We start from the raw sequence: 10,771 nt of genomic DNA on the forward strand, positions 1-10,771 counted from the left end.
TCCGTTGCTAAGATGATATGATAAACATCCACCAAAATGATTAATACAAGCCTGCAGAATTCTATTCAAATTTCTATCTGACTATACTCTTATTGCTAATTATCTGCCAGTTTGGTCTCTTTCTCACTTCCAAATTCACTTTAGAGAAATTTCTGTCTTCTTCTCAACTCTACCTGTTGCCTGACCCAATGGTTTATCTTCTCAGAATGTTCCCCCATCCACTCCATAAATACCCTTTGAGCTCCATTATGTAGTACACTGGAAAACATGAAGTGAAAGAGACAAGAGTGGAAAACTTCAAACATTTCATTGGTCCTCAGTATACATTTGCTGAACAGGCTTTGTCCTTTAGGTGCTTGCAGTCCAGGAGGGGGACATATATTATGCACATCTGTAGCTCTGAAAAGGGCTAAGAGCCAAACATGATCAAACTGTCAAAGTTTAACTCAGCTCTCAATCAGTCTTCCTCTTGTTTCCTTTATTTGCACCATTATAGGCACACAGTAAATGCTGATTATTCATTGATTTCCCACAAAAGTTGGTACAAGACAGCAATAGAAAACAAGAAAAATAGGAGTCAATCATATCTAAAAATGAATGAGGGAGGGGGGTTTAGGTGAACAGAAACAACAGATAGAACAGTACCATCTAGAAAATAAATCCTAATGTAAAACTGGCAGACCATAGAGAGAATTAAAATTTTGCCTGTAATCCTTTAAACAAAGATCTTGGCTTATTCTAGACCATTTGCTGTAACTTAGAATGTTCTGAACACGATTCTCATGAATCAGCAGGAGAAGTTGTCTCCCCTTTGTCTTCCAACTCACTGTAAATTGGCGAATATATGTTTAATTCTTCATAAAGACGGTCTTCTGGGATCTGATGAGGGAAAAATGATTTAATGTCAATCACCAAGAATTTCCACCACTAGATGACTTGTTTGAGAGATCTATCTCATCTCTTGGCTTTCTAAGACTCGCTCTCTCTTTCATTACACTGTAATTATTCCTTCCATCTTCAGTAAACCAAGCCAGACTGGCTGGTCAAGTGAGCTCAGGAGAAATTACATTGGTCAATAACAAGTTGGTGAGACTATTATGTGTCTGAACTTTGCTGTATCTTCTGTTTTATTTCTCTTTGGAGGAGAGTGATCAAAAAAGGCCACCAGACTTGAATGCTTCAGCAAGTGGACAGATGGAGACAGTGTGTATCATCTGGAAGATTTGAGTAAGTGTATGTGCATCAAGTATTGGTGAGTCTTTTTCATACATGAAAGGTGTACGGATGGGCAAGACAAGCAGAAATGCAGCTGGTAATCATGAATTAGGAAGAAAAGAAGATTGAGCTTCAGAGCAAGTAGGAAGATGAAATCTAAGAAAGAAGAGAGAGTAATATAAGAGCTATTCTGGAAGAGAAAATAAGCCCAGATACTTGAGTGTTTCCATCACATGCTACCTTCACATTTGTCTCTCATGCTCAACACACAGCCTTTTCTAAAATTATGAAAATCCAACTTTCCTAACACTCAGTCATGGGGCTATAAATACCACGAGATTTGTGCTGTTATAAGTGGGAAAACATGATTTAAAATATGAACTTCAGAGACCAAAATACTGACACATGGAGAAATAATTTTCTAGAAGAAATGTCCCCAGAAATCCAGGCCGTACTTTTAAGATGAATCTCCAATTCTTCAGTTTGTCATTCAGGATTGTGTATCAGGCCTCTACCTACCTTCTTCCCTTGGAACACTTCTCCAACTCCATAAATCATGAGTGACACAGCACTGCAAAACCCCAGGATGGTGAGAAACAGGATCATGGCCACGACTTCCTGTTGAAAAATAACCAACAAGACAAGTGGAGTCACAGGGTAGGTGCCCTGAAAAGTGTCCCTTTGTGGCAGCCCCTGATTTCATTACCCCCTCAATGTGATCAGTCCCAATGAAGTGACACACACATGGGGATGCCACACAATGGTAGTTCAAGGCAGGTGGCTCCAACCTCACAGAATTCAGCTGGGAAGGGATTGGCAGCCAGCATCTCCATACATGCACTTCTAGAACACTACATTACATGATAAAGGTTACAGCAGAGGATGGGGTTCATGGAAAAGGGAAAGAGGGCTCTTACTTGGATTGGGAGCCAGAATCTTAGCCCTCCCACAAGAGATACATACGGTGGAAAAATAAGCCACAAAGCAGGAGTCATCTTCATTCGTTTCCCGGCAGCTGTAGATATAAGGCCGGCAACTCTCCAGGTTGATGATCAGGATGAAGATTCCTATTCCTGCAGTGATGCTGCTGATGGTGTTTGCTCCCAGGCTTCCCCACACCTGATGGTGAAGGACAACACTCAGACCTGGGCCTCTGGCTGCCAGCACATTCAATAGACCTGTCTGCAATTTTACATCTGGTTGCATCCAGGAAACCCTGCTTTGGTTCAAAACGTAAATAGAAAAGGGAAATCTCAACAATGTGCTCACTGTTTACTAGCCATCTATAACCTTCTTGCCAGGACTGAATTCAGGAAGACCCTCACAGACAAACATCATCTCTCCTCAAGCAGTCTCCTTAATCAGAAATAAATCATCCATTTGATCATATGACTGTACACTCACAAGAACAAGGCCCAGTGTGGGAATGTGTCTTAAAACAAGTGCATGTTAATGATGCTTTACTGTTTTTTTAAGAAGACAATTGATACGGAAATGATTATATTTTTAATGATTATATCCAACACAAAATAGATTGGGAAAAAAAGACATCCACATTCACTTATTATAGGGGAGATGATGACATATCTCCTTCAAGACGCCTAAAATTCCATTTTTCTTATCTTCTCAAGGGTAGATAAAGACAGAACTGCAACTCACCAGGTATACAGTGTGCTTCTTTTCATACATAATTGGCAATAACCCAGAAATAGCAAACTGTACAAAAGGGAGGGAGGGAGAAACACAGTGAGTCTCTGCCTGTCTTTACTCCCCTTTCACCTTTATCCCCCAAATATAAGGTAAAGTTGTGGGTACTCTATAAAGCTATGTATTAATGTTCCCTATAAGCTCACTATTTTCTTATTTCCTCTAAGGTGCTTCCTAAAACTAAATGTGCATATGAATAATGTGACAGTCTTGTTAAAATATAGATTATTGTTTTTAATGTTTATTTATTTTTGAGAGCGAGAGAGCAGAGAAGGTCAAAGAGAGAGAGAGACAGAGGATCTGAAGTGGGCTCCACGCTGACAATGGGGCTCAAACCCACAAACCACGAGATTATGACCTGAGGCGAAGTTGGATGCTTAACTGACTGAGCCACCCAGGCATTCCCAGAATATTTTTTTAATTGAAGTATAGTTGACACACAATGTTACATTAGTTTCAGGCATACAACATAGTGATCTGACAAGTCAATCCACTACCCTGTGCTCACCACAAGTGTAGCTACCATCTGTCCCCATACAGCGCTATCACAATACCATTGACTATACTCTCTATGCTGTGCCTTTTATTCAATGACCCATTCATTCCATAACTGGAAATCTTTGTCTCCCACTCCACTTCACCCATTTTGCCCATCCTCCAGCCCCCCTCCCCTCTGACAACCACCAATTTGTTCTCTGTATTTATGGGTCTGTTTCAAAATGCAGACTTTTACCCAGTAGGTCCTGAGGGGTCTTGAGATTCTTCATTCCTACCAGGCACATAAGTGATGTTGAGCCTGACAATCCATGGGTTACTTTTGGAGTAGCAAGATCCAGCAGACCTGGAACAAGACTGCTATAAAATGGCTCTCATTTTTTTGTAATTATTCGCTTGTATGAGCATCTTGTGTGTTAGAGTGTCGGCCCCTTTGAGCAGAAAATGTGTGTTTGTGGCGTGCATATCTTGAGTCTCACTTATGTAGTGCAGACATAAAGAAATTATGAAGATGTATGTGATAAAAGATTTATTGAGTACAAATAAATAGCACAGATTCAAAACCATTTCAAAGGTTCGAGTGTATGATGGGTTGACAGACATCTAATAAGCAAAGTGTATGGAATGAAGACAGTAGAGAGGAGGGTCAAATAAAATATGATGGAGGTTTAAGGACAGTCATGAACAGGTAGGTGGTCTGATGAGTCCTACGTATTTAGCAGAGCACCAAGCCAATGCAATATTTTTTTTTTAGATTTAAAATCTATCCTTGTGAATGAAGTGTTGATACAAAAGGGAACATGGAGTAATCAAAAATAATTAAGCTGAGTAAAGGAAACCAGAGAGTAAGAGAATGCGCTTTATAATTCCCTTTATATAAAACCCTAGAAAATGCAAACTAATCTCAAGTAATAACAGATCAGTGATTGCCTGAGGAAGGAAAGACAGAGAACAGAAGAATGGATTACCAAGGAGCACAAGGAAACTCTGGAGGTGATGGAAATGCTCTTTGTATTGATGTGGTAATATATTCACATGTGTATACATGTGCCAAAATGTATCAAATTATAAACTTCAAATATGTGCAGCCGATTGTGTGTCAACTAGACATCAATAAAGGTATATATTTTAGTGATCTCATTTAGTCATCTAGTTTTAGAAACAGTGCAATGATTAAAGGAGGTACAATGAGGGGCACCTGGGTGACTCAGTCAGTTGAGCATCCAACTCCTGATATTAGCTCAGATCATGCATGATCCCTGGGTCATGAGCATGGAGCCTGCTTAAGATTCTCTCCCTCTCCCTCTGCCCCTCTCCCACTTCTTGTGCTCTCTATCTCTAAATAAATAAATATTTTTAAAAAGGAGATACAATGAGAAGCACTTAAAAGAGTTTCCAGGACATAATATGAGTTTATCAGATGCCCTTGACCTTGTTTGACCTTGTCCTCCTCACCTCCTCAGACTCTTTCTCCTACCTTCAGGAAGATAAATTGACGAATAGTATTAGGGATATGTTTCTGGAATGTGATTCTGAAAATTAATTTTTTTATATTGATTTATTTATTTTTGAGAGCGAGAGAGGAGACAAGCGGAGGAGGGAGCTTGGGAGACAGAATCCAAAGCAGGCCCCAGGTTCTGAAGTGTCAGAGCAGAGCCCGACATGGGGCTTAAACCCATGAACCATGAGATCCTGACCTGAGCTGAAGTTGGATGCATAACCAACTGAGCCACCCAAGTGCCCCTGGATTCTAAAAGTTTTGATTTATTTTTTATTAACTAAATGTCCCTTGGGAAATTCATTTAACTTTTTGTAATCTCATGTTTCTAATCTGATAAAAATGTACTAATGTGTTTAACCCAAGTGCTTTATAAACTGCAATACGTATATACACTGTAAATACTAGAATAAATAGTTGGTTAGACCTGACATGGGCAAGAGAAACGCTACATGCAGCATTACTTCAGAGGCTATTGTAGATGTTTACTCACAAATGCTGACCCCCAGAACGGGTAGCCTGCTTCAAATGATGAAAAAACATCTTCCTCAAATTTAAAAATATTGATCGCGAATAAGACCATTATTCCAAAACAAAGACATATCAGAGCGATCAGAATTTGTGTTACCTGTAGGAAAAAAATGCATATGCTTTATAAAATAAGAAGGTATTTTTTCAAGATTGCATCAAACTTCTTATGATGAAGGCCAGACATGAGAAAATGGTTTGGGTGTCTTGGGGATTCCTGAGACAGCATTGAAATGCAATATTTTCTTGTATCATTAGGCCACTCTAAGAATGGGCACAGCCATGATCTAATGCAGGGATGGCCAATGCATTTCTCCTGTGCCTTTATTTACATAGGCATGGTAGACATCAATATTGTTCTTTCCATCCAGGTGCAGACAACAGATATTAATTTGATGTTAATGATATTAATCTACCAGCAACTGAACTGAATTGACAGATCCTCTTGGCCATTCTTCTCCTAGTCCTCATAAGGTAATGCTCCTCTCTACTCAAATGGGCCCCATGCTGCCTCCTGATCTACAGGGTTCTGCAGGCCTCACAAATCCAAGTGGGGAAACTGTGCATACACCCAAATACTCTTCCCTAGAGCCATTTCTACTCTGGTTGATGCAGGAAGACGCTCACTCACTCCCAGGAATTGCAGCTCCCTCCTCAAAAACATCAGCAATCTATGGTGTGGTGGAGCTGGGCCAGCCCTCTCCCGCAAGGCATGATCACGGAGAGATACTTCTGAAAGTTCAATTTCAGGTACACTGTGAAGTTTAAACAGAAATTCAGCCATGAGTAAATTCTCTCTCCGTGAAAAGTTCTCCACTGACAGGAATGGGTGGGGGATTGACTATTTTTTCAAAAACAAGCTTGCAATTAAAGTCTTCATTATAATGTGTAAGAAGTGTTGGCTCAAAGGGTCCCAGTTAGTGGCCAAGATTAGTGGTCTGTGATTAGATGAACAAAATGGAACAAGAAATGAGCCAAGTCTTCTTATTCTTAGTGCGGGGTTACTATCAAGTTCTTTTTTAGTGCTCTATGTCAATGAGTAAACATAAAAGCAAACAGACACATTTACCTATGTGTCTCTCAGTCATTTTAACACAGAAATGTACCTGAATATATTCTGTCAATGACGCACTCACCTTCACGTGCACAAAAGAATGGCTTTGAAGGGTTAGTTAAATCTCTATTCCTGTTTTCAGCCTCAGAGGAGGCTAAGTGCACCTACCATCCCTTCTGAAATGTTGAACTATACTTAACATTTTGCAACAATATTCAATCCAATATTGATTCCCAGAGCTCTGTCATCAGCCTCTCCTAAAATCTTTCAAAGGAAAGTCTTAATAACATGTTCATCTTCAGCATTCAAAGGAAAACTGAATTATGCACCTCCCTCCACCTCGCTCAAGAATGTTGCCTCTCTGAACAGTGGGGCAGGATTCCATAGAAAGAGGTTCAAACAGACTAACCAGGGAGGAGCCCAGAGTCATTTTGAAAAATACCTCTTCCTTAACACACATCGGATGCAGAGGCAAGAAATCTCAATCATTAGTCCGAACCCCACACCACCACCTCAACCCCACAATATGAGCCTCTTCTCTGAGAAAGCTTGCTGTTATTCCCGCTCCCAAGCTGAGTGAAAACCTTCCTTCCCATCATCCAGAGAGAACAAACTACTGGGAAAGTATAGCAGATAGTTTCTTTATGCTTAAAGTATTAACAAAACCAGATGGGTCTGTGCCTAAATCCATGAATTGGTGTCCCCCCAGCACTGTGGCTATCACTGGCCCTCTGGGAACAGAAAGAAAATAGTAGCCTGTCCCTACCTGGAGGGGTTTTGTGGGTTTGGGAGAGCAAGACCTGCCCTGCTGCCTTCTGTGTCCATTTCTTCACGGGATGAGCGATCACCGGTGAAGAAGGTTGCTGTGATGAGCCTTGGTGGGCTTCCTTCACAGTGTGCTCTGGATGGGCAGTGGAGATGGGCTGGCTCATGACCCTGATGACTATCTTCATACTCAAGGCATGTGTCTCACAGATAAGTTTCCCAGCTGATTAAGCAATAGATTTGTGTGTGGTTTTGTTACATCAAAGAACAAAACTGAGGGACTGAACGGGAACTAGTAGGAAATGGGGAAATTTGAGACTCTTGGAGAATAGGCCTGCCTGTGGCCTGAACCATTTACAGAACCGAAAAAACAAAAACAATTGGGTGGAGACTAACTAAGAAGGTAAGAGAGAACCACAGAACAGAAAGAGATGTTTGTCTAGAGCTTTCTCTATTTGGCCATTTCTGTGCCAGAACTTTTCCAAAGGTACCCATGAGAAGCCTGTCTTCCCTGTTTATTTTTTAAACTTTTAAATGTTTATCTTATTTTTAAGGATGGGTAGGGGCAGAAAGAGAAGGAGACACAGGATCAGAAGCAGGCTCCAGACTCTGAGCTGTCAGCACAGAGCCCAACGCGGGACTTTTGAACTTACAAACTTTGAGATCAGGACCTAAACCAAAGTCAGAGGTTTAAGCCACTGAGCCACCCAGGGACCACCTGTCTCCCCTGTTTAAGGCATAGTTGGCTTCACACACAATCAAAGGCTGAAACACTGCTTGCAAGTGTCTCTTAGACTCTGTATCTCTGGATTGGTCTCTAACTTCAATATTTATTGTCTTTCTCTCTCTTCCTGACTTTCAGACATTTTTCGTATGCCTCTCTGCAGTAGACAGGCTCTGAGACTGGACAGGAAGAACCCGGTAGGCCTTTCCTGATAGAGTGTGGGAGCTAAGTGTTCAGATGACTTAGTCAGTCTGCTAAATATTAGACCAACTCTCTGCTGTTTTGAGTTTTGTGATGGCGAGGATGTGGCCATGGAGCTCCGAGGGGCGTGAACTTACTTGATAACAATCCTTATAGGTCGATCGCAGCAGCACTGGACTGAGCAGTGTATCTAAATTGGGATCCCAGCTTAACGAAGGTGTTCATTTTACTAGTGTAACTAGCTAGAAAAATGAACACATGGCAAAATAAATACACAGGGTGAGAGTCATAGATCCTTTATTTGACTTTAACTACAGACATAACCCTGCATGGCTCTTCCTTAAACTATAAGATACTATAAATTGCACCTCTGGGCAGTAACCTGCAATGTGTCTCTGGGATGTGATAAAATCCCCCCTCATTCTCCAGGAAACTGAGATATGTGTGTGAACAGAGGACATTACATGATATATACACATACCTTTCATGATGGAATTTATTACCCAGGTGCCATCTTCCCCCTGGGGCTCTGGAATTAAGAAAAAACACCTCTTATGTGTACCCCAATGTTCATAGCAGCACTTTCAACAATTGCCAAATTATGGAAAGAGCCTAAATGTCCATCAACTGATGAATGGATAAAGAAGATGGGGTTTATGTATTCAATGGAATACTACTCAGCAATGAGAAAGAATGAAATCTGGCCATTTGCAGCAACGTGGATGGACCTCGAGGGTGTCATGCTAAGTGAAATAAATCAATCAGAGAAGGACAGATATGTGTTTTCACTCATATGTGAATCTTGAGAAACTGAAAAGAAGACCATGGGGGAAGAGAAGGGGGAAAAGAATAGATTCAAACAGAGAGGAATAAAGGCAAACTACAAGAGAGTATTAAATACAGAGAACAAACTAAGGGTGGATGAGGAGGTGGGCGGGGAGGGGGAAATGGGTGATGGGCAGTGAGGAGGGCACTTGTTGGGATGAACACTGGGTGTTGTATGTAAGCCAATCTGACAATAAATTATATTCATAAAATAAAATGAAATAAAATAAAAATAAGTAAAATAAAAAGTAAATATGTTGTGAATGGGAAAGAAAGAAAGAAAAGAAAGAAAGAAAGAAAGAAAGAAAGAAAGAAAGAAAGAAAGAAAGAAAGAAAGAAAGAAAGAAAGAAAGAAAGAAAGAAAGAAAAAGAAAGAAAGAAAGAAAGAAAGAAAGAAAGAAAGGAAGGAAGGAAGGAAGGAAGGAAGGAAGGAAGGAAGAAAAAGAAAACTCCTTTACTTTCATATTTATCCAAAAAGGTCATCAGGCTCTGGGTCAGCCACTGCTCTGTCACAGAGCATGGAGGGGTAGATGGCATGGTCCTGGCGCTGGCCCCACCCACCCTCACAAGCTAGCAGAGGAGCACAGGGATAAATGAGACCGTGTCACCAGTGTGTCAGATGTCGCTGGAAACACAGGAGGATGTAACAACCGGGCCTGAGAAGGGCTATGCGGAGTTCAAGGAAGAGATTCCCTGAGCAAGTGTCATTTGCGCCAGGATTTAAATTTGCTCGCCTCTCCCTCAGTGAAATGGGGCCACATCTGCTGGCAAATTGCCTGCAGAAATTGCCTGCGGGTGGTGTTTCCGGAGAGCTGGGAATAGCGCATGATGCAAGCAGCAAATAATTAGAGATTAGGCTTGAGGTTTAGGTGGGAAACAAACGAGGATGGTCTTTGGTGTTTGGACAGGATACTCTTCTGTGAGAATGTTCAATAGCAAAATGCAAATCAGAAACGGGCACATATCTTCCGGCCTCCAAACTGTATCGTATGCGGGTTTCACCAGCCCCTCCTTCCTCCCGCTCTTGAGATGCCTGCGCTCCCCGGTACCCATGTGTGGGTCCCTTCCGCTCCCTCTGTTGTCTTTCACAGTCATGAGCACTGAAACATAGGCCAAAGTGACTTTTCCATTTTTGCGGAGGCAAAACTGTCTAGATGAGCTTTAACCATGGCTCTGCCTGAAGGGAAGAGATAATAGTTAGGGTTCCCCGCCGGCCATGGAGCTCGTCCTCCGGGCGGTGTATTTGCAGGCACTTTGCCACCGTGCAGCGTCTTTCCAGCAGCGAAACTTCCTCTCCGGGGACACACTGGGTCTGTCTTTCGGAAGAAATTTGCTTTCAGATCCCGTCTGAACAACTGTTTTCTCAAACTGAATGTTCAGTTTCCTTGAAATAAATAGGCGCCAATTTGCGTGTTTACAAATGGAAAGTCGCTATCGCTTAGGGAGCATTTTCTGACACTCCCAAAGGAATTATTACAGCCTCATTCTCTCTGTCTCTCCCTACCCACCCTCTGGTTTCTACAACCCAGAGTATGGGTTCAATAAATACAGGAAAGGGGTGCCTGGGGGCTCAGTCAGTTAAGCATCCGACTTCGGCTCAGGTCATGATCTCCTCATTAGTGGATTCGAGCCCCGAGTCCAGCTCTGTATGGACAGCTCAGAGCCTGGAGCCTGCTTTACATTCTGTGTCTCCCTCTCTCTCTGCCCTTACCCCACTCACACTTTGTCTCTCTCTCTCTCTCTCTCTCTCTCTCTCTCT

At 41.8% G+C, this 10,771-nt stretch overlaps 1 protein-coding gene across 2 annotated transcripts; it reads right to left on the minus strand.

Annotated features, from left to right (window-relative positions):
• Positions 1-291: 291 nt before the first annotated feature.
• On the minus strand, positions 292-7,479 carry LOC115306468 (high affinity immunoglobulin epsilon receptor subunit beta-like). 2 transcript variants are annotated; one of them, XM_029956895.1, is made up of 7 exons: positions 7,264-7,478; positions 6,075-6,198; positions 5,409-5,543; positions 2,875-2,931; positions 2,179-2,334; positions 1,735-1,833; positions 292-879 (listed from the first exon to the last, which is right to left on the minus strand). In XM_029956895.1, the coding sequence occupies exons 1-7, from the start codon at positions 7,320-7,322 to the stop codon at positions 781-783; spliced, it is 729 nt and encodes a 242-aa protein (XP_029812755.1). In that variant the 5' UTR covers positions 7,323-7,478; the 3' UTR covers positions 292-780. The 2 variants fall into 2 exon arrangements, with proteins under 2 accessions (XP_029812755.1, XP_029812756.1); XM_029956896.1 differs by lacking the exon at positions 2,875-2,931 and having other exon boundaries at positions 7,264-7,479.
• Between the last annotated feature and the right edge of the window lie 3,292 nt (positions 7,480-10,771).

This window comes from Suricata suricatta, chromosome 11, assembly GCF_006229205.1.
Source record: "Suricata suricatta isolate VVHF042 chromosome 11, meerkat_22Aug2017_6uvM2_HiC, whole genome shotgun sequence".
Taxonomy (NCBI): Eukaryota; Metazoa; Chordata; class Mammalia; order Carnivora; family Herpestidae; genus Suricata; species Suricata suricatta.

What these genes read in the sequence shown, in the direction of transcription:
- LOC115306468 (XM_029956895.1), bottom strand. Translation starts at nt 7,322, where the DNA reads ATGGACACAGAAGGCAGCAGGGCAGGTCTTGCTCTCCCAAACCCACAA. An exon ending in AGAAGCACACTGTATACCTG is followed by an intron (nt 2,335 to 2,874) that starts GTGAGTTGCAGT and finishes CTTCACCATCAG; the next exon opens with GTGTGGGGAAGCCTGGGAGC. An exon ending in TTGTGGCTTATTTTTCCACC is followed by an intron (nt 1,834 to 2,178) that starts GTATGTATCTCT and finishes ATTTTTCAACAG; the next exon opens with GAAGTCGTGGCCATGATCCT.